Consider the following 25,000-nt stretch of genomic DNA (forward strand, 5'->3'; position numbering starts at 1 on the left):
TGCAGGCTTGTGACACCGTCACTGTAAACTGTTGATCTTATTGTTATTTATGGCTATTTATATTACACCGGCATATGCCACCCGGAGAATTAGCGCTTCACGTAGCAGAAGGCTGAATAAGAGATGAACCTGGGAGGAGTGGAGGGAGATGTTTCTGGCAGCCACTTTCATACATCTTTAAACAGGAATTAATGAAGGAACGGATTGCGGTAAAGTGGGAGTCTTTAACGTCAACAGCGTATTATTAGGTAGCGTGCTACTGTGTACTCATATACTCTATGACTGTCACGTAAAAAAAAAAAGAACATACTTTAGTGGCTGTACCAGGATCGAACATGAAAGCTCCACATACATGTTGTTGTATATCTGTCATTGCATCCACTTTATTGAACCGCTGCGAGTGATTTAGAGGGTCACATTCGGTGCGCGAGGAGATTGAGAGCATCGCTGGGGTGAGCGTGCCCCCTTCGATTGAGAGAAACATTAATAGAACAGGAAGGCACAAAGAGCTGGAATCCAAACCCAATAGAGGACGTTTACGGTAAGAGACCCATTTCGGTCAGCGCGTTTGCTACCGTTTCCCAGACAAACTTGACTCCCTGCCACAGCCTTGAGTGCCAGGGCTCCGACTACAGATGATCCATCTCTCTTTCATTTCTCTAATGTGCCTCCATGTGTTTCCCTCTCTTTCTTTCCACTGTATGAAAAATGCTAAGCCAAAACAAAACAAGTAGCCTATAATACTAAGCTAAAAAACAAAAAGCCATCCATCGCCGGAGTTTAAAGTGGAGGTCGGCGTCCTTAACTGACACATTTAGCTCGAGCTCCAGGGAATGTTTCTTTGTGACTTAAAAGTGGCTGTGGTGATTGTGATTGTAACAATAGTTATTATTATTATTATTATTATTATTATTATTATTATTATTATTAAAAAACGTAAGTACTTTGATTCAACAACACAAAGGAAAAAGGTACAGGACTACTCAAAGATGACCTCAGGACATCAACACATGGAATCATCGACATCCTATATCATCAACAGCAACCGCTGTGCACGTGGGCCAGGGGCTCGACCTCCTATTTCTAGTGTACGCAAGGTGGTGGGTACTGTACAAGATCAGAACGTGGGGCCGCCCTAGGCTACGAAATAATAGGTAGCTGCCTTGTGAGACTAACACATCTATATTAGACACAGTTCACATCTATATTAGACACGGTTCAAAATGAAAGGGTTTCTCCCACTCAAACCACAAAGCGGAAAGTCAGGAAGCCAAGATTTCAAAATAACCTTGTTTACAGTTGGCTTTAGTGTAGAAAGGCTCAGGTGCACAGCGCTAATAAACCGGAAACGGCAACGATCATTAAAAGCGTTGACTTTTTGCAAGTAAGCAGTGTTGCGTGGAGTACTCTTCTTCACAGGTTTCATATACTCTCTCTACTCCATCTACACCTGCGGCCACAATATAAGGAGCACAATATCAAAACAATATCTTCAAACTGCTGAAGGGAAAAAAGCAGGTTGGCGTTTTTGGGATTTTACCTTTGAAGAAGTAGTGGTCCCTTGAGGTGGACCACGTAGATGCATCTCACACACACATACACACACACAGAGACACACACACACACACACACACGTTTTATTTACCTTTGAAGAAGCAGTCCTTGCTGTGGACCACGTAGATGCGTCTCTTCTGCAGACAGGCAGTGCGGTACACCTCGCAGTGGTTCTCGTAGAACCGTCCGTCCGAGCCGCACACGGGCACGAAGCTGGGCCTGCACTTCTCCTGGCACACACACTCGGCCCGGCCCGTCCCCGCCAGCAGCACACACTGACGACCCCGCCCACAGTACGTCCTCCTGCACGGGTCCCTGTCTCCACCGTCAGACTGGACTGGAGAGACAATACACAGAGAGAGAGAGAGAGAGAGAGAGAGAGAGAGAGAGAGAGAGAGAGAGAGAGAGAGAGAGAGAGAGAGAGAGAGAGAGAGAGGAGTTAGACTTGAATACAATAATAGTAATAACAATAATAATAATAATAACTTTATTTGTATAGCGCTTTTCCTGCAGACGTTGCAGCTCAAAGTGCTCCTTTGCACTTGCAATGCACAGAGAGAGAGAGAGAAAGAGAGAGAGAGAGAGGAGTTAGAAGAGAGAGAGAGAGGAGTTAGAAGAGAGAGAGAGAGAGAGGAGTTAGAAGAGAGAGAGAGAGAGGAGTTAGAAGAGAGAGAGAGAGAGAGAGAGACAGAAAAGAGAGAGAGAGAGAGTCAGACTTGAACACAACACAAGGAGATGAGAGTGTGTTGTCTGTATAGGCAGTGTAGGCCTGTATCATGCTGTGGGACAGGAGTGTGCAGCACAACGAGAGGCCAGGGGTGAGGCTGCTATATCTGTCGCACAGAAATCAGACTGAAGGACAGCTTCTACCACAGGGCCGTCAAGGCCCTGAACACAGAAAAGGCCCAAGTTCTGGGCCCTGGACAGTCTGGACGGATTGTATGGCAGCTAGTGCTGAGGCACAAACATGTACATTTCAAGCCTGCAAACTGTGACACTTTAAAATAACGTGAAAAAATACTTTTGTGCAATATGACAACCCTAGTTGACTATCTGTGCAGTATAGTACAGTGGATTGTGTACATAGCCTTTATTTATGTAAACCAGCTCCTTACCTGCTTGTGATTTTATGCTTTTTTTTTTTTTTTCCCTTTCCTAACACCAGGGGAGCCACCCCTCCTAAATTTCGTTGTTTGGTACCTGTACTGTAGCAATGACAATAAAGTCCATTCCATTCCAATCACCTGCTATTACACAGGTAAAGATCAACTTAATGTGACATGTGTGATAGGGGCTTAAACTTTCGTAAATTATGAAGGAAAAAAAAGAGAGAAAGCGACATTTGCGGGACTTGATGCTTGCTGACTTGTTACTCCTTTCACCAGCGCTGTCATGTATTACCAGCAGCAGCTGCGGTCATGAGACTGGGGTAACAATGCCTCTTCAAAATCCAATATCAAATCCGATGAAAAGACTGCAGTGTACATTTCTAACCAGGTTTCCTCATTAGCACCTCTCTCTCTCTCTCTCTCTCTCTCTCTCTCTCTCTCTCTCTCTCTCTCTCTCTCTCTCTCTCTCTCTCTCTCTCTCTCTCTCACTTTCTCTCTCTCTCTCTGTCTGTCTCTCTGTCTGTCTCTCACACACCCACACACACGCACACACACTCACACAGACACAAACACACACACACACACACACACACCCCCCAGAGCCACCCAGAACCACTCACCCACCCACCCACCCGCCCAACCAACATCACACACACACACACACCCACCTGGTGTGAGATCACACCCTCCCCCTCAACCATCCCTGCCCCTGTCAATCCCCAAAACTCCCCTCCCCATGGCCACCCTTCTCCTCCCTTCTCCACCCTTCTCCTCCCTGCTGATTCCATCTACCTAGGAAAGCTGCTGAGGTTTGCAGACACTTCACCTTGGATTGATCTTGCCAGGTCCCCTCACCGGAGGGGGGGGCTGGGAGGGAGGGAGGGTCCGTCCCCCCCGGTGCGATCTGAGCCTGGATTTATGGGGCTAGGCTGGGTTTATGGCCCTGCATGGGGGGGTGGAGGGGTGCTGGGACACTGGGGGGCTGGGGTAAGCTTGGACGAGAGAGAGAGAGAGAGAGAGAGAGGGTGGGGGGGTGCTGGACTGGGGTTAGCAGAACCCCAGAACCCAGAAGGTGCCGGGTGCTCGTGGGAGCTGAGCCCGGGTTTAAGGCCCAGCATGGAGGAGAGCATCGCTGGGCGAGAGGGGTTTGGGTCGGCGCGGCGGCCCGGCTGGAGATCCAGGAGGGGGTAACGATCTGAGACCTGGGGTTATTTGTATGGTAGAGAGGGGTAGAGAGAGGCCCCCGGGCTTGGGTTAGCAGCTGGAGAGAGGAGCGGGGTGCTGGGCTGGGCTCAGCAGCTTGGATGGGTGTCAACCTTCACCTCAGGGACGAAGGGCCTCAGGCATGGTAATCACGGAGGGGATGGTGGGTGTGAATATTAACCATATTGGGTCGATTTTTTCCCCTGCGTTATTTCATTGTTCTATCGTAGGTTGTTGAATTAACCAACATGTAGAAGCTGTAGCCCTAGACAATTCCCACAATTCCCTTTGTGGAGTAATGTTTAAAACCACAGGAGGTTAACTGACGAACCCTCATGCTTTTATAATCAAAACTGTTGAAAAGAGAGAGCTATTGAATGTGCCGTGAGTATAATCATATCTAAACTCCCAGAATATTGAATAACAAAGGTGCCGCCACATTGTTAGAGGACAAAAGTCCTTTAATTACATAAAAGGGTTTTCAGAGCAGGCACACACGCGCACGCACGCACACACACACACACACACGCAGGCACGCACGCACACACACACACGCAGGCACACACACACACACACACACGCAGGCACGCATGCACACACAGGCACGCAGGCACACACACAAGCACACACACACACACACACACACACACACACACACACACACACACACACACACACACAAAGGTACTCCGGGAGAAGGGCTGACCTGGCTTGGCACCATCGACTGGTGGCCTGTCATAATGAAGTGTGAGGAGTGCCAGAGAGAGAACAGCAACAGGGAAACAGGCAGAGTCCCTCTGGGAACGGGGGGGTGAAGGAGTGTGTGTGTGTGTGTGTGTGTGTGTGTGTGTGTGTGTCGGGGGGGGGAGGGGGGGGTAGACACAATACCTTTATATCCAGTTTACTAATTGTTCTGCATGTCTCTGCAAATCATCTGTGGGAAATGCAAACACCCCCAGATCCCCAGTGACCTTGTTGTCAGTGTCAAGGTCAGGGGCGAGTACTGGATCGTTTGTATTCCCCCGAGCGCACAAGATTAAATGCTTAGCACAGTCCGGAGTCAGTGGCTGTTTTTCTTCCTCTCATCATCTCCCTCTACACCAATCCCCCCCCTTATCCTCTCCTCCACTCCTTACTCTCTCTCTCTCTCTCTCTCTCTATCGCTCACTGTCTCTTGTTTTTCTCTGCAGAATAGACCAGAAACACACGAGTTCACACACACACACACACACACACACACGCACACACAGAGATCCATCCATACAGTAAGCCGCTCTGTTCTTCTCTGTTCTCTCCTCTCCCAGGGACCATGTTGATGGCCATTGTCGGTTGCTTAAGGAGCAGAAGTGTCATTAGATAATCCTCCATGTCTGCTCTGCTGTACAATACTTCACTCACCGCCTCGCTGCCAAAGCCCACGCTGCGCTGACCAGACACACTCTCCCCCGTCTCTCATCTTTCTCTCTCTCTCTCTTTCTCCTCTTTCTCTCTCTCCTCTCTCTTTCTCCTCTCTCTGTCTCTCCTTTCCTCTCTCTTTCCTCTTCCTCTCCCTCTACTCTTTCTCCTCTCTCTCTCTCTCTCTCTCTCTCTCTCGTCTCTCTCTCTCTCTCTCTCTCTCTCGTCTCTCTCTCGTCTCTCTTTCTCCTCTCCCTCTACTCTTTCTCCTCTCTCTCTCTCTCTCTCTCTCTCTCTCTCGTCTCTCTCTCGTCTCTCTTTCTCCTCTCTCTCTACTCTCTCTCTCTCTTCTCTCTCTCTCTCCTTTCTCTTTCTCCGCTCTCCTCTCTCTCTCTCTCCTCTCATTTCCCTACGGTCACTCCCTTTGTCTGTTTATTAGTCCTCCATTGCTGATCTCCGCTGGGTTTAGGAGGGAAGCCAGACATTGTCCATCATATAATCAGAGGTTTACAGGCCATGTGTTGTGGGTTAAATACAGGAACATCGTCACTGGGGTCCTTATTGTTTCGTCGGTTGTCATCCTCTTAACATGGAAATGTCACATGAGTAGTTTAATTGAATCAACACAATGGAAAGTTGTGTACAAAAGCCCCCAAAACTATTTAGCTTCTTACAAAAACATTTAGCGACGAGGGATGAGCTCTCTTTTTTCTTTTTCCTTGTTTTTCTTCTTTTTCTTTCTAGCTTCTTCTCATGCGGAACCATCCACATGGCTCTAGGCAGGGGTTTGTTTATTAAACGCTTGATTGAATGACATTTGCGTTATTCACGATTTCATAAAGTTACGATGTTGTCGGTTTCTTCCCTCCGGGTTAGCCGGCGTATCTCTGGGATGTAGCGAACGCAGATCCTCCGCTTATCGCCTGCTTGTCTAATATCTGCACACACAGTATGTCGGTAAAGTCTGTAGGCGTATCACTTGAGGACACTCTCAGTTTAGTTCCAAAAACACGGCTCCATTTCGACTCGACCTGAGGCAACCAGGTTGTTTTGTTCTGAGGCAAATTAAACGTGGGTAACATTTTTTTTTTAAACTAACTAACTTTTTTCATCCGAGAAACCACAGAGGAAGAGGACGACCCAGTGGAAGACTGCCAAAGACTGGAACACAGCCAGGCCAGGCGGCACTAATGAGACAGGAAGTGCCCGTGCTCCGGTGACGAGAGACTTCCTGTCTTAGTGTACCAAGCGCAATAACAAAGCCCCTCTCCACAGAGACGCCGATCTTCTTTCACTGCTAGTGACTTGTCCTTAGGATATGACATTTACACAAACAGCCCAGTATTGACATGGTGGCGCCGCTCCAATGTAAATCCCCCTGGTTTCTTGGATGCCGCAAAGCCCCCCAAATCCTTTCCTTATTTTTTTATTTTTTTATTTATTTTCTCTGTGAAGACAAGACCCATCATATCAACTTGGCTAATCCAATCTCACAGATCATTCTGTTTGCTCTAAAGCAGCTGAACACAATTAAATTCAGAGACGTGGCGTCAAGAGTCCTTTCCCTCGGCGGGACTCAGCCGGGCAAAGTGCTTCTGACAGACATGCTGAGCTAGAATATCAATGGACGACAGCCCAGATCACAACAGCCCAGAGTAGGTCAGGCTAGCCTAGCCCAGGCATTGAAACGGACCAGCTCAGCTCAGCTTAATTCAGCTCAGCTATCCTGGTTGGATCGGACCGGATCAGACCAGACCAGACAGGCCCAAATCGGATCAGATCAGAACCAGACCAGACCAGATTAGACCAGACCAGACCAGACCAGACCAGATTAGACAAGACCAGACCAGATTAGACCAGACCAGACCAGACCAGACCAAACCAGATTAGACCAGACCAGACCAGACCAGGTCAGGTGTGTGGTGGGGGGGAGGGGGGGAGGAACGGAAGGGCTTGTGTATGAGAGAGACTGTGGCCATAGGTGGTAGATGAAAACCAGGGCCTAAAACGCAGCAGCGATGCTGTTGAATGTAGGTGAGGTACCGAACAAAAAAAACAAAAAAAAAACATAAAAAACAACTGAACTACTTAGTTCATCTCTGCTGCAGTCTCCAGACACCCGACTAGTACAGCACATCAACTCAATTCTCACAAACACACAGAATTAAGTAGAGAGCAAAGCAGTCCCACTTGTCTTATCCCTTTAACATTTCCAAGAAATGTAAATTAATTTTAAATAGAGCACGGTGCCACCCTGGTATTAAGTAACTCCACACGATTATTTTATTGAGTTTAAATCCCCCTCCTAAGCAAGCCACATCTCACCAGCGGAGGCTGCTGGAGGTAGAACTCAGAGGACGGGGCTCATTGTAATGCATTGTAATAAGGCATTACCATGAACCCATTCTCCGATGTCTACCTCCAGCAGCCACTCCTGCGTCTCCCATCCCACCAGGGTTAGGGTTAGGGTTAGTACACAGTCCCAGGTGTACATGTCAGCCTATACGGCCACTCTGCCGATGACAAAGAGAAGGAGCTGGACGTAGCTGCCTGATTATAATAATAATAATAATAATAATAATAATAATAATAATAATCATATTTAATAATAATGATAATAATAATAATAATAATAATAATAATAATAATAATGATAATAATAATAATAATAATAATAATAATAATACATTAGACTTATATAGCGCTTTTTTAGACACTCAAAGACGCTGTACAAACTGAAAAGATGGAGTAGTAATAATAAAAAGAAAAAAAAAGAAACAAAAGAAAGTATAGGGGCCTAATTATGGTAGTGCTGGGGACACATGGGAAGGGGAGGGGGAGAGGGTTAACTGGTGAAGGCGAGCTTGAAGAGGTGGGTTTTGAGGGCCTGTTTAAATGTTGGGAGGGTGTTGGCCTGTCTGATGTGGTTGGGGAGGGCGTTCCAGAGGGACGGGGCCCGTATATATATATATATATTATACAGGCCCCGTCTCCACCTCCTCTGACCTGTGTGTTGGGAGAGTGAATGAGATTCTCCCACTAGGATTATAAAAGATGGTAATGGGAAAGGTAATCAAGTGAGACTGGAAGCTAACTGCCTGCTCTGTTTATGAGCCTCTCTCACATTTCGGTGTGTGTGTGTGTGTGTGTGTGTGTGTGTGTGTGTGTGTGTGTGTGTGCGCGTGTGTGCGTGTGTGTGTGCCACTCCAGAAACAGATAGAACACCTTTAATTTAATTAGTCATGAGGAACAGGCCCCCCCATTTTCCTTGTGTGAACTGTGAAGGAGTTGTGGCCTGTCTCGAACACGGATTAATTCTAGACCAGAACTAGTATAGAACTGTTAGATTGTTCTCTGCACCTCTCCCTGTGACCCCGTGGAACCGACCGTGAGGTGAGGTGCAGGACTTATGGACACGTCGATGACTCCACATTAAACAGAGGGAGGGTAGAAGAGGTAAAGAGAGAGGGATGAAGATGGCGGGAGACAGATAAGAGAGGAGAAAGAGCTTGAAGAGGCGCAAGCCACTGAGATGTGACCGACAGGTTTAACAGAGGTTGGGGGACATTGGAAAGCGGGAGTCAAATGGAAGAAGAGAGAGAGAGAGAGAAAGTGGGTGAGAGAGAGAGAAAGTTGGAGAGGGAAAGAGAAAATGAGAAAAATGAGAAGCCAGATAGAGATAACGGGAGAAAAACTTGGCCCTAAAGTTAGTCTTATCATTTGGTTGGAACAGAGGCAGAGTCTCAGACCGAATGTTATTGGACTTGTCTGGTTGGCTGGGGTGATAGAGCTGTATTGATTTGAAGGATATCCATCCATCTGTAGCTTTGCGCTGCGAAGGGCTTAGTCTATCTCAGTCTGGGAGAGCTGGGGAGATGGGCAGCTGGTGGTCTGTCTGTCTGTCTGTCTGTCTGTATATCTGCCTGTGTCTGTCCCTCTGTCCACCTGCCCGTCTGCCTGCCCGTCTGTCCATCTGTCTGTCCATCTGTCCACTTGTCTGTCTGTCTGTCTGTCTGTCTGTCTGCCTGTGTCTGTCCCTCTGTCCGCCTGCCCGTCTGTCCATCCGTCTGTCCATCCATCCACTTGTCTGTCTGTCTGTCTGTCTGTCGGTCTGTCCCTCTGTCCGCCTGCCAGTCTGTCTGCCCGTCTGTCCATCAGTCTGTCCATCCGTCCACTTGCCTGTCTGTCTGTCTGTATGTCTGTATGTCTGTCTGCCTGCCTGTCTGTCTGTCTGTCTGTCTGTCTGTCTGATGACTGAGAGTAAAATCAGCACTAAAATCAGCACTAACAAACTATCGATGAAACTCTCGTTAGATTAAAAATAGCAACAACAACATGTCGATGTATAGTACTATGGTTGAGCTTGATTAGACTGCTTGGCACTATGCTATGACAGGTGACATTTACATCAAGTGTTTAACAGATTGTTGTGGCTGGAAACTTGCCAGACTGTTATATAAAGTAAACACACACACACACACACACACACACACACACACACTTTCCTATATGTTCCCGCTGTGGCTGGCTTCAAACCCAGGGAGACAGTGTTACTTGGTTTCTAGTTGTTGTCTATTAATGAAAGGGTTTGACAGCATGAATATGTTAACACACCATATGTTCACTGTTGTGTTCCTGCACTCTTCTCAGAATTGAATATTGTGTGTGCGTGTGCGTGTGTGTCCGTGTCCGTGTCTGTGTGTGTGTGTGTGTGTGTGTGTGTGCGTGCGTGCATGTGTTTGTGTGGCGTGCGTGCGTGTGTGCGCATTGGGTGTGTTAAAGCATTACAGAACTCCTGCTGATGGATCTGTAGATGGTACACGTGTTGTGCCGGAGAGCTGTAATGCCATTTACTGCAATCCCAGAATCAGCAGGGCTGGAGCAGGCCGACACATCAGTCCATCAGTCCTCCCCCAGTCTCCTCTGTTCACATTACTGCCGACCAGGCGCCCAGGCTCACTCAGAAAATAATACTTTTTTCTTCCTCGCTCTTTTCTCTCCCTAACAGCAGAGGTGATAAAAAAAAGAAGATGGGTCTACGGTGAAAGAGCGAGCCCACATCCTGGTGCATCTCAGGAGTGTGTATTATAATACAGATGGAAGTCGGTCTGGAAGCAGAAAAATGCCCCTAATTTGCTCTATGCACATGTAGCCCTGGAATAAAAATAACTTTCCTATTTTGCAGGCTGAAATTAAATGTTCCTTTTATGGCCAAAACAACTGTGTGTGCGTGCGTGTGTGCCTGCGTGCGTGTGCATGCGTGTGAGTGCGTGTGTGTGTTCATGTGTGCGTGCGTGTGAGTGCGTATGTGTTCATGTGTGCGTGCGTGCGTTCATGTGTGCGTGTGCGTGTTTGTGCATGTGTGAGTGTGTGTGTGTGCGTGTAAATATCCACAGTAGATGTGACTATTATTGTTGGTGTACTAAGGGTAGTGTCCATCTCCATGTACGTCCATGTATGTCAGTGTTCATGTCTATAATTCCCTTTCCGGTGTGTGTTCAGTACCGTGTTTGGATACGATCCCGTAGTGTTGGAGCGAGCAGCCTTGTTGTGTGATGGTACATGTTGTTATTATCAGTAACAACTGGAGATTAACCCAAAGCACGACAATATGTGCATGTTCATAGCCATTCAGTGTTATGTTTTGTGTGTGTGTGTGTGTGTGTGTGTGTGCAGTGTATGCGTGTGAGTGTGAGTGTTCAGTGTGTGTGTGTGTGTGTGTGTGTGTGTGTGTGTGTGCGTGTGCAGTGTGTGTGTGTGTGTGTGTGTGTGTGTACAGCATGCACCATCCCGTATATCATTGTGTATGTGCATACATGTATATATATATATATATATATATATATATATATATATATATACGGTATATGCTTAAGGTGTTAATCTACAGGATCAGACCACAGTGTAGTGGAGCTCAGAGCTCCGTGCTGACGCAGCGGCTGTTCATCCCAGGGCTTAGGAGAGATCTCTGGCCACGACCGATGGCCTCGCCCCCCCTCGTACTTCACAGTGACGGATGCCCCCCCAGGGGCGCAGAGGGGCCAGAGGGGTGAGGCGGGGTGAGGGGGTTGAGACGGGCGAGGGTGCCAAGATCAAGGGTACCTCGCCTTTCACACAGCCTAAGACCTCAACCCCCCCACCCCCTGGGGCTTTAGCTAATTCATTTTACCATACGCCCGGAATTTCATCTGCAGCCAATTATGGTTTTGTTTATTACTACTACTACTACTACTACTACTACTACTACTACTACTACTACTACTACTACTACTACTACTACTACTACTACTACTACTACTACTACTACTACTGCTGCTGCTGCTGCTGCTACTGCTACTGCTACTGCTGCTGCTACTACTGCTACTACTACTACTACTACTACTACTACTACTAATAATAATAATAATAATAATAATAATAATAATAATAATAATAGTAATTATTTTTTGTGTTTAATAATAATAATAATTTGTGTAGTAATATATTTATTGTGCAATTTCTTGATTGTGGACCTGTAAACTATGTGTATACAGGGCTCTTTCGTAAAGGACACCATGGTCTCAATAGGACTTTGTGCTAAAACAAAGGTAAACAAGATCATTCTAACCTGAGTATGCTATTGAAGCACACTAAACAACGTGTTACAGTCTGTTACTAGGGGACAGAGCTCCTGACAACACTAACAAGGTTACACATAATAGCTAATTATGTACCTAGAGGTCCTTGTTTCTATGGCAATGGCCGCATTTATAATGAATTAATTATATATTTGTAATGACGTATTATTAAGTATAATTATAATACTACTATTAAGATCTCTTCATACCCTCTACCCCCCCTCCACCCTGTACAGTTTCTCTACTGAAAATAAATGTTAAAAAATGAATAAGAGTAATTATGGCCATAGCATAGCCATAGATTACTAATTATGACTTACTTATGATGACCGATGGATAGATTATTCATTTTCTTAGACAAATGTATTTGTTACAAATCGCTTTGGATAAAGGCGTCTATAATAACTGTCATAAATGTAATAGATCCTGTCCTTTCATAGTGAACACTGAATGTGTTGGGAGCTAGACATTAGATTTGGAACTTGTGTTGATCTCAAGTCTCTCCTGAACACCCTCCTCCCTGTTTTCTCACATACAGTATGTTGCTGTCGAGATTATCTAGATTATTATTTGTATTTTATTTTATTTTTTTACGATTGTTATACTGATGTTACACAGTTGGAAACGAATCATTATCTGATTTAAGAGGTGCCTGAGAGTGAATGAAGACGTTACTAACACCATTGTTTACAGTATGAGTATGAGTAATCTATGTACTGTAATCACATTGTTTTATGACAGATAGCACCTCTTCGTCCAGACTGATCTGTCTGATAACTCGCAAGCTATTATGGGACACATAGGTAGCCCGGTTGAAATATGAGCTGTCAAATGGTTTCCATGGTTACATTGGTACAGACAAACATTTCGGCCTCAAAACAGTCATGTAACAGTCAAATAAAAAGCATAAATTATTCTCAAGTTTCTCTCCAGCTAATGTCTTAGTTACATGGTTGTATGAATATCAAAGGTGTTGAGAGGTTATATTTCCTTTCAAACTTAAACAGCCGGTTATGTAACATCTTGTCCTGTTCCTTAGTTTATGCTTGTCTTTGTTTCATGTTACTCATTTATTGTTTCCTGTTCGTTTTTGTGTCTCTCACCTTGTCCCTCGTTTCAGACACTTCACTTCCTGCCCTTGTGTGTTTCCCGCCTGTGTGATTGTCTAATCTCGCCCTGAATGGTGTCACCTGTCCCTCATCGTCCTTCTCTCTCCAGGATATTTAGTCTGTGTGTTCCCCTGTCTCTGTGCCAGTTCGTCTTTGTACCTTCGTGTCATACGTCCCAGCAATATTCCTGGTTTACTAGTTTATTCTGACTTAGCCTTTTGCCTTCTCCTTATCAGGTTATCTGCCAGCCTTTTTAAACTACCAATCAGTGTAGTGAACCCTACTTTGCCTACCCCTTACTGGATTATCTGCCTACTCATTTTGTCTGCTGACCTGTTTACCAAACCACTGCCTTTTTTGGAAGTAAAGACTATTCTTTTGGATTTAAGTTTGTCCAAGTTTGTCTCAGAGTCATGCATTTGAGTCCTCTGCTTGCGTACTACAGCCATTACAATGTATACTTCTGTGTATGCAAACAGTGCATATAAGTACTTCTAAAAGTAGCCAGTTAGTATAAAAGCCAATGGTTTTAATTCAGTTTTGATCAAGTTTTGTAACGTAGGTTGCAATGCCACTGAAAAGCAATGGGCGGCAGATAGATGTTCTGATGTGACGGCACTAACTATTTCCTTGGATGGTGAATATCTTAATTTTTTTAAAAAAATAAACGTTCATCATCAACAGTCATCATTCCACGATTTATAACCTAGGTTGTTCAGGTGACGCAGGATCATGTTAGAATGATGACAATTAACAGCATGTAACATGGTAATTTAACCGAGAGCCCCACATAAGCTGGATGTTTACATGATGGAAGCGTTGTTCTTGTTCTCCCAGGGAACATACGGCTAGACGTTTTTCCCTACCAGAAACTGAAGTGCAACCTGTAGCGTCTTTTAACCAGCTGTTAGGAGAGATAACCAGAGAAATAATGGAACACTTTCACATTCATCCAAAAGCATCAATGCCAAAGTGCCAGCGTTGTTCAAAAAGCAAAGATGTCAAGAGGAGTGACACGTCATTTTTCAGATCTGGCAACACTACATATGAGTCATGGAGGGGAGGCTGGTGGAGGAGGCAGAGAGGTATATTAGATGAATGATGCAACTGAAGTCACTGGAGGCTTGAAATAGTTCCAAAGAACCTTGAAAAAGTGCAAAAATAAATATTTCCGACGGGGGGGAAAAATACGAAAATAAGGCAGTTTCCAGCCCCAAAACATTCTGAAGTAAAACAATAAAACTACCGCACATTTGGAAAGTCTCTCTCTTGAGTTGGTTTAACAACACAAATGTCAGTATAACTAAGATGTTGACGGCAACTTGTTCCATAGGTTTGCGTGAAGGAACTATTTGAATCTCCTTAATCGTGACTCAGAAATTGGGGCCACTCTTCTAATAATACCACTCCGGGTGTTAGTAGAAATCAGAGGACAGGCTCATTGTAACGTGTGTGTTTGATACCGTTCCTCATTCCGTTCCATGGAATACAACGAGCCCGTCCTCCGATATATCTCCTTCCACTAGCCTCTCTTGGAGTCATCATAGAGATTACAGTGTGTTGGTCGTTCATACACCTACTCAGTGGCCTTGCGGCTAGAGTATCGTCCCCTGAGATCTGAAAGGTTACGGGTTCAATCCCGGGGGCTGAGTCATAACAGAAATGCCTCTCTTTGAACACCCGATGCCTCTCTGCTTCGCACTGTGCTGAGGTGATGGATTTGGGGGGAAATCCTGTCCAGGGGGTGAACCTGTACATCAAACCGCCTCACATTACAGAAACAGGAGATATGGGCCTCTGGAAGAGCCATCTATTCAGGCTACATCTTAACTGTCCCCCCTTAACAACCTCCTTATCCCCACTACCCCCCTCGACAGTTTATCTACTATAAATAAATAAAACAAAAAATGAAATAAAATCATTCTTCCTTCTTCTTTTAGCATTGGAGCTGCCCCCTGGTTTTGGCATATATGACTATGTCTTATGATTACTGACGGTTCACTTACATAGACAAATGTATTTGTTTGTTGTAAGTCGCTTTGGATAATGGTGTCTGCTAAATGCACAAAAATGTAAATGTGTAAACGGGCCTTGACTTAGTACTCATACATGCATACATGACATGATTCCTGGATGAAAGCTAGTTCCCATGGCATAATTGTACTCTGCCCCACTTCTCCAGAAACATGGAGTAGTAGTAATAGCTGTACGATGTACCGCGCTGACTTCGCTTTCAAACACCCTGTAATTAAACTCTGATGAGGTCCCTCCGGTTCAATTTCAGTGCTCGTTCCCTGTCTTTATCCCTCTCTTTCTCTCTACTTTTCGCTCTCCTTCTCTTTCTCCCCCACCGCCTCTCTCTCTCTCTCTCTCTCTCACTCTCACTCTCTCTCTCTTTCTCTCTACCTTTCTCTTTTCCTCTCTTCTCCCTCCCCCCTCACTGCATTTCTCTCTCTCTCTCTCTCTCTCCCCATCTCTTTTTATACCTCCCCCTTGCCTGAGAGCTTATGTCAGGGTCACGTCATCATTCATGGCTGGTTACAGTGTGCCTGTGTCTCCTCTGAGAGGTCAGTACCTTTCTCCAGTTGTTGTCTGTTATAGGCTAATTCCAGTTAATAATGACGATGTAAGAAGCATCCAATTAAAAACGAAAGAATAGGGAACCAAAGCATAACAGGACCCGGAGCGTTAATGAGAGACATGAAATCAAGGAGAGGTAGATTAGGATGGCTGGCCTTTGAAATGGAGGTGAGGTCGAAATAACTTGAGGTGAAACAACAGCAATAAGAGTTCAGTCTCTCAGCCAAGCGGGACTGCAGGATAAACACTGCAGAGGGGGTATTGGAGAATGAGGTCAGGTGTTTCATCTGCTTGGTTTGAAATCGGGCTTTTTCCTCTGTGCCGTTACAGTAATGGAGAGTACACACAAACATACCAACGGACATGCATGCATGCACACACACACACACACACACACACACACACACACGCATGCAAGCATACATACATACACACACACACACCACACACACAAATACTGTGTTGATTTTCAACAATGTTGACATTTATTTACATTTTTCTGAATAAAAGTTTGAAAATGTCACCAGCTGCTGTCACATTTGATGAGAGAGGAATCATCCTATTGAATGACTCCATTGAATCATCCCATTGTTCAGCGTTCAATACTGTAGTTAAGACTTAAGTGAACAGTTAGCTTTCACAGGCTTGAGACACTTTACAGTACAGCAACTCCTCTCTAAAGAAATACATAAAGGGAGAATTCCTTGAGTGGAACATGTTTCCATTGACACAGCCATGGCAGTAGCTGCTGCTGTACACAATGGCATGAGGTTAAGATGGACTGTATGTCCAAACTAACACCAGACAGCTAACACCAGACAGCTAACACCAGACAGCTAACACCTGACAGCTAACACCAGACAGCTAACACCTGACAGCTAACACCTGACAGCTAACACCTGACAGCTAACACCAGACAGCTAACACCTGACAGCTAACACCAGACAGCTAACACCTGACAGCTAACACCAGACAGCTAACACCTGACAGCTAACACCTGACAGCTAACACCTGACAGCTAACACCAGACAGCTAACACCAGACAGCTAACACCAGACAGCTAACACCAGACAGCTAACACCTGACAGCTAACACCTGACAGCTAACACCTGACAGCTAACACCTGACAGCTAACACCTGACAGCTAACACCAGACAGCTAACACCAGACAGCTAACACCTGACAGCTAACACCAGACAGCTAACACCTGACAGCTAACACCAGACAGCTAACACCAGACAGCTAACACCAGACAGCTAACACCAGACAGCTAACACCAGACAGCTAACACCTGACAGCTAACACCAGACAGCTAACACCTGACAGCTAACACCAGACAGCTAACACCAGACAGCTAACACCTGACAGCTAACACCAGACAGCTAACACCTGACAGCTAACACCTGACAGCTAACACCAGACAGCTAACACCTGACAGCTAACACCAGACAGCTAACACCAGACAGCTAACACCTGACAGCTAACACCAGACAGCTAACACCTGGCTGACAGCTAACACCTAACAGCTAACACCAGACAGCTAACACCAGACAGCTAAAACCTTTCGCTACATGACAACTAACCTTGTTGAGTCCAGGTTTTCCTAGTTTGCAAAAGCCTGATGAACTCCTGAGCAGAAAGTTGCTACAAAGAGGTGGACACCTGTTTGAAATGAGTCCCTCTCCACATGTCAAACCGATCAAATACCTAATGTGTAATTTATCAACTAGATGTTGTGTACAGAGCACACTTTTGGCAAAACAGATCAGTTTTCCCTTTAAGTTGTACGTCTTCCATTTTGTTTCAACGCCGCAAGCTAGCGTCTAGCAACAACGCTATGTCAAACAGCTCTTCTCGGTCGACAAGACGACGCACATAAACACAAATTCTCTAGATGCTAAGTCGGAAAAGGGACGTGAGAACAATGAGTCGTGGCTGTAAACAAAAATCTGTTTTCTTGGGAAGAAATCACATCTAAACGTCTAAACAAAGAAAAGGCAGAGATCAAACTCTTCCAGAAGCCAAGATTAGAAAATACTGAATAAAACATTGATATGTGTTCATCTTCTTGTTACTGACAGTTGTAATGCCTAAAAGATGATTCGCCTCGAGGTCCCCTTAAGGCATCATGGAGAATCATTGAAGGAATCATTCTTATTGGATTACAATGATGAAGAAAACCCTCAGACAGAGGCTCAGGAGACACACACACACACACACACACACACAGCACACTCACATACACATACACACACACACACAATGTCATGGACACACACTCTCATAAACACCCATACATTTAAAAAAAAACTCACTGCCCGAAATAGCTTGGACCACTCTCTCCCTCCAGTGTCCAGAAGGAATAGCCTTTCAGCGTGAGCTTCCAACCCATCTGTCCACGTCAGGTCTGGTTGGACATGAGTTTAGCCTGTCTTGCTGACAGCATGCTGTCATAGCTCAGACTGTGGGGGGGAGGTGATGGGGAGACAGGGTGTGGTGGGGGCGCGGGGGGCTCAGTGGAGCCATGCATCTGATGGAGACGACAAGACAGAAGTAGACAAGGGAAGGGAGGGACTGGGTGGGAGGGAGGGAGGGTGGCATCTGGGGGACTGCCACTGAGAGTTGTTGGGTGTGTTTGAGAGGTGGAGGTGGGTGGTGATTGAGTGTGTGTGTGTGTGTGTGTGTGTGTGTGTGTGTGTGTGTGTGTGTGTGTGTGTGTGTGTGTGGTGCTGGGGATTAGGGACTTCAGGCTTGCTGGAAGGCTGGAATATGTTTTTGCGGCCAAAAATACACAGTCTGGAGAGGGTCTGCTCAATGACTAAAATATGAACGGAAAACAATAGTGTACAGTGAATAATAGTGTACGGTATTAAAATTAAAAGTGTTTTTCAAAACTTTCAACGTGACCCCCCCGAGTTGAGAACTCTTTAGGTGTTGTTTTGAAATCCTGTTTGAAATGTTTGTCTTTATGAAGCGTAGCTAAAACGTATTTGTCCTGAGGTTTGTTTGCGAGCGCAAAATGAAAACACCTTTCCATCAAACATCACAATCATCAAAGCCAGGGAGCTCAGTGGCGTAGCACACTAATGTGCCCATCATCGCAAGGTACCTGGTTCGATTCCCATCCTCGACCTATCTTGCATGTCATCCCTCCTCTCTCTCACCCATCCTTCCTGTCAATCTCTACTGTCTCTATCCCAATAAGAGCAGAAATGCCCTAAAAATAGTCTTTGAAAAATAATAATAATCGAAGCCACCGTCTTCTGGCTTGCCCATGGCAATCCAGACCGATCTATCAGAAGGAACAACACCTCGATACAATAACAACAACTCAATAACAACCTAACTCAATAACAACCTAACTCTAGGCTTTTCGGGAGCTGGTTTTGGACCGAGGCGTGTGTCGGGTTGAGTCTGGTTCTGGTTCCTTAAAGCATGTTCTTAGAGAGGGTTCATCAAAGGGCCACAGCGGAGAACACTCACTCTCAATCAGATCACGATACATAATGGATGTCCCCGTGAATAACGTATGAAGGAGTGCCATGAGAAAATGACTTGCTCCTAACACACCAAAAACAGACACACACACACACAAAAAAAAAACAGCCGCAAGCTCTCAGAGCACACAAAGGACGCTGGTCGCCATCAGCTGCCAGGTGGGATGAAGCATACGTAAGTTGAATGTAGCATATTATTATGTTTTTTTGAGGTGAGTAAGAAGTTGATGTTTGTCCAAATACGTCAATGAAAATCCCCTGAAACCAGGCTGAAAATGAAGACATGTGATATACTCATCACAATTCATTACTGTATACTCAGTCATATACTCATCACCACCATCACTCATTCTGTGTGTAATAGTGTGTGATAAAGATAATGTAGAGAAACTTATTCTTGAAATTCTAAATCTGATCAAGAAACAGAGACTGGGAGGTCTGGGTTGATATGAATAAAGATAGTTACCTCTTAGTAAGACAGCACACTTTCAAATCTCCAATAATCTACAAGGCATTTATTAATTATTTAGCTGGACAATTGAGGTCATTTTTTTGTACGGCATTTATTGTCTGATGTTGTGTTGTTCTTATCGTCTTCTTTGGGATCCAATGATTAATATCACATCACACCCATACATACATGGTGTAGGCCAGAGGTGGTCGAAATCAGAGAGCAGTGTTTGATACCAATCCATGTTCCATTCCATACGTTACAATGAGCCCGTCCTCAGATTTCTACCTTCACCAGCCTCCCCTGGTGGAGGCCCATGTACTGTATGTCCCTCTTTATGGTTGTCAGGTCCAAGTAACATGTAGAGACATTACAGTAGGTCTGTTGGAAATCTGCCACCTCTAGCCTCTAGCCAGAACTCTGTTAGAACAATAGACCCTCCCTTATAACAGGCTTACGCCCTGAAACAGACTTGCAGTGTCGGACATTGCCAGCCGTTGCGTTTCTGCATGCACGCACGATTCGAAGAGGCAGCCACCAGAGACAGAAAGGTGAACATTTGTGAGTCCACTCCCCTAGGACACCCCTGGCCCCTCCCCTAGAACACCCCTGACCCCTCTTCTAGAACACCCCTGACCAGTAACATCCTGTTTGTACACAGAACAAACTGTGTGTCACCCTTAGACACTCCATGTTAGAAAGCACTTTTTCCTTGACCAAAACAGAGTTCGTAAATGAAATATTTACTTCAAGGGATCTTATCTCCTAGATCGCTATGGTTTTAGCAATGCTACGCCTCAAAGTCATCAGCATGCATGTGTGACTATACAGCGCTTTGCTCTTAGTCGGTGTAAAAGCCCGCTGCACACGATCAGATCCATGACAGAGATTGTAGATAGATAGATAGATAGATATAGATAGATAGTTTTATTAGCCACACGACCAAAGCCGGTGGAATTTGTTCTCGGTACAGCATATTAATCTCTGCAGCACACAAATGACAAAAACAAAGAAGTAGTGCACAATAGACAACATCAGACAAAAAAACAACAGACAATCGCGGTATGCATGTCGGTCATGACAGTGAGGAGGGGGGCTGGAGGGAGGTGTTCAGAGTCCTGATGGCTATGGGGGAAAAGGAAAAAGCTGTTGGTGAAACATTTAGTCTTTGTGGACTAACAACTTAACTAACATTTAGTCTTTGTGGACTAACTACTTAACTAACCTTTAGTCTTTGTGGACCAACGACTTAACTAACGTTTAGTCTTTGTGGACGGGACAAACGACTTGTAGCGCCTCCGTGAGGGGAGGAGGAGCTAGAAGAGGTGATGTGGATGTACAACGCAAGCCTACGTGACAGACAGTATCTGGGCTGAGGTACTGGAGCTGTCGCCTGGCCGCATTGAGGCTCGGCTGCATTCCCTTTCCCAGGGAAATGTGTGAATGTGGCGGTTGCTATGTTGCTGCGCATCAATGATACGTGGGCGTGTGGAGGTCATACAGAGATGGAGTAGACACGCACAAGCTAAGACTCCTCTCGGCTGGCTAATTTAGCTCAATAGGGGAAGCCATATTGAAGAGTCATTTGTGTGTGTGTGTAGAGTGGCTATTACTACAACAAAGCTCCCCATCAACAATTAGCCACAGCTGTGTTAATCAATCTGTTTTGTCTGAGCGGTCGGAGAGTCGCACAGTTTCTCATTAATTGTTTTCGTGTGCGGGGGGAGGCTGTCCAATCATAGCGAGCCTCCCAGCAGCTTCAGAAAGCAGGCAAGTTAATTCGACTAAAATGGGCTGATTAGCTGAACACCACGCTAGTGAAACACCTGTCATCAGACACAGAAACCTTGGTTTGTTTGATCTCTTTTTTTTTTTTCTTCTCTCTCTCACTTTGTATCTCTCTCTCTCTCTCTCTCTCTCTCTCTCTCTCTCTCTCTCTCTCTCTCTCTCTCTCTCTCTCTCTCTCTCTCTCTCAAATGGAACACAAATCCTTCACATTTAATGAATAACAATTGCTTCTCCAAGAAATGTGAAATGTATGTCGTTTTTTTGTGAGAGAGAGCAGGTTAGATACAGGAGAGAAAGATCCATCTCTCTCTCTCTCTCATCAAATTGCAGGACAAACAGCCACGGGGTAGAATTAGACCAGAGAAACACTTTCCAGCTGAAACCATGACATACGGCATGGGCTCCTCTCTAGACAACGGCAGGGGAGGAAAGAGGACATTCTAAATGCATAAGATGCACACACATTCACCATACGCAAACACACACACACACACACACACACCCACACACACTGACTCACAAAAAGCATTACTTGCTTGGCGGCAGGCTGGTGATGATATTATGAGTGCAGAGGCGGCGTCAGACTCCGGTACCCCCCACAGGGGACCACTAAAAGCAAACCCTGACCTTGTTGATCATTAATAATTCACCGGAAATCAGGGTTAAAATAAGTGCAGCCCATCATTTATACAGGAAGCCGGGGAGACCGCGGTCTCCGACATCATAAAGTTTGTATAAGGGTGCCATCTCGCTCCGCCCGGCTGCACCCCCCTGTCCACATGTGTTCCAGCATTATCTCCATTACGCTGGAGGGCCGGTGACTCATCCTCCCAGTCAGCCCAGCTGGCGAGGAAGTGGGGGAAGAAACTGGAGCTGGTAGCCGCCATTGTGGGGACAAAGGGCTGTCAACGTCTGCCTGGGCGCGGCGGCCATCTTGGTCCGGAGCCAGCTAAAGACTCATACGGTGGACTTGGGTTACCGATATCTTGAGTTACAGATATCTTGAGTTACCGATATCTTGAGTTACCGATATCTTGAGTTACAGATATCTTGAGTTACCAATATCTTGAGTTACAGATATCTTGAGTTACCAATATCTTGAGTTACCGATATCTTGAGTTACAGATATCTTGAGTTACCGATATCTTGAGTTACCGATATCTTGAGTTACCGATATCTTGAGTTACCAATATCGCTCCGTAGCCCCGGATTGACGACCCACTCCCTGACACACCCCTGTAGATCTGAAAGGATTGGGATAGGTAAAAGCCTCCTTTCATGACTTTTCCTAGATATGTGCGTTTTACCACCCAGTATAAAGCTATTTCGCTGTTTTTCTGTGTAGGAAGCAGGCTAATTTACAAGACGGCCAACTAGTGGGGCCAACCCCAAGTTGCTCCCAATGAGCGGGCCGGCGCCTTGCATGGCAGCTTGTGCGAATGGGTGAACGAGAGGCCATTGTAAAGCGCTTTGGAATAAGGCGTTATATAAGTGCAGTCCATATTGTAGCAGCCCTACAGTTTCACACACCTGGATGGAGATGTGATGGAGGGGGATTTTTAAAAAACGAACAAAGGGATGTCCACAATGCTCCCATGGTGATTCAAATCACACGCACAAACAGACAATGTTTCCACCTCCGCCAGCCTCCCCTGGTACAGTGGGTTAAACCAGGGCGGACAGACGGCGTCTATCAGAGCAGTTGTATCTGCTCTAAAGCTACTGCAGCTGAATGGAACTAATCCCAGAGTAACATGGAACAAGTGTATCTGACCTGATATGGAAATGGAATAAAGTTAAAATGGAAAAGTTGTGTTCTTTTTCTACAACGAGGAGATGGGAGCTCTTTTTAAAAAAGGGTTTAACACAAGCTGGATTTGAGGGCACCTCGCCAGTGTGTTGAATTAAAGAGGTGGGGAAGATTTGCATTTTTATGCAGTTCTTCTATCCATGTATTGCACTCAGGCATAGGAATGCGTTCGGGAAGGCTAATTCTTATATCAATAAAAGGTCTTTAAAGAGGGTATCAACTACCACAAATACCAAACGTACCGTATCTTTTGTACGTAGTGTGGGCTTGTTTATTCTTGAAGTCGAGGGAGAGCAACAAAAAGTTTGAAATGATCTGTTCAAGGTTTGTTATGCTAATCTTCATGGAGTGTTTCAACCGACAAGCACTTCTTAAATGCACTTTAATGTTCTGGCATTTAATACTAATGTTGTGTTATAGGACTCAAATAACACACCGAAAAAAGGACATCCAGTTTTATCGGCAGAGTGAAAGTGAGAAGGTATTTAGGTGAGCGAAAACAATTACCGTCACCCGTCCACTCACCAACTGGCCACTTTGAAAATCACTCTGTCAAAACAACCGCGCATCGCCGCTCAGACAGAACACGCTCGTTCGAGCTGAAAGGCACCGGAATCGCTTCGCATTTTTACACATCCGACACCTCCTCTCTAATCACCTTGCTTAATATTCATTCACACGCATTTGATGTTTAAAAAAAAGCTCGGAAACTGACAGTCTCACAGTGTCGAGTTCAACTTTCCCTCAAATTTCTGCCACAGTTCCATTTAATATTCTCCTGTCGTTCTTTTTACGGGTCCATTATATTTCCGGCGTCGGGGGGGGGGGGGGGGGGGGGCTTTCAAAAGGACTGCCTGTCTAACAATGCAAATGATTCTGGGGGGAGGAGATCCCTGCGTCTCAAAAGGCGAACCGTTGTATTTGCATTTTGTAAATGCTGTCAGATATCTTCAAGTGGCGTGTATCCTCTTGCAAATCCCTTTAATATGCTCCCGACTCCCTGCTGGGCCTGAGAATGTGCTGGAAAAGAGTATCGAGAACACACTGTATACAACTTGCTTAGGCTAGAGAATAGGCAGAATGAATAATGGGGGCAAATACACCCCGTGAATGAATCAATATGGAGCTGTGAGCTGCAGCACTGAGCATGTTGGAGAAACCGCTACGCAGGATGAGCATGGGGAGCCTGGTGAGAGGAAAGCACCTGACTTGGAGCAGTTTGATAGGCTTATAGGGGTAGTAAACTAACGTTGACACCCCTACACACACACACACATGCACGCACACACACACACACACACACACACACTCTCATGCATGGATTCCCCGGCAGGCTTGCTTCCCAAAGGACCCTGGGAAGGATGAGGGGAGGAAATGATACAATCACACAGAAACATCTAATAACTCACTCCCTTCATTCCACCTCCCTCCCTCCCTCTCTCTCTCTCCTCTATTTCTCCATCACACTTTCTCTTCCTCCCTCCCTCTCCATCGCTCTGCGTTTTTCCTCTTTTCTTTCTCTAGAACATGGGGGAATTAGAAAAAGAAGAAGAAGAAAAAAAGAACGCGGCTAATGTTGTGTTCTTGTGACGTGTCCGTGTGCCAGCAGTCTCAGTGGAGAGAGAGAGAGAGAGAGAGGCAGGGGAGAGAGAGAGAGGCAGGGGAGAGAGAGAGAGGCAGGGGAGAGAGAGAGAGGCAGGGGAGAGAGAGAGAGAGAGAGGCAGGGGAGAGAGAGAGAGGCAGGGGAGAGAGAGAGAGAGGCAGGGGAGAGAGAGAGAGAGGCAGGGGAGAGAGAGAGAGAGAGGCAGGGGAGAGACAGAGAGGCAGGGGAGAGAGAGGCAGGGGAGAGAGAGGCAGGGGAGAGAGAGAGAGAGAGGCAGGGGAGAG

At 45.7% G+C, this 25,000-nt stretch overlaps 1 protein-coding gene across 1 annotated transcript in view; it reads right to left on the reverse strand.

Moving 5' to 3' along the window:
- Nucleotides 1-25,000, reverse strand: part of fstl4 (follistatin-like 4) — a gene marked incomplete at both ends in the record, with an annotated part of 162,901 nt that overhangs the window by 107,012 nt on the left and 30,889 nt on the right. Inside the window, one exon of the mRNA XM_080549663.1 lies at nt 1,646-1,891. Coding sequence (XP_080405789.1) covers nt 1,646-1,891 — 246 coding nt within the window. The remainder of the gene's footprint in view (nt 1-1,645; nt 1,892-25,000) is intronic.

This window comes from Nansenia antarctica (assembly GCF_963989245.1).
Source record: "Nansenia antarctica genome assembly, chromosome: 20".
NCBI lineage: Eukaryota > Metazoa > Chordata > Actinopteri > Argentiniformes > Microstomatidae > Nansenia > Nansenia antarctica.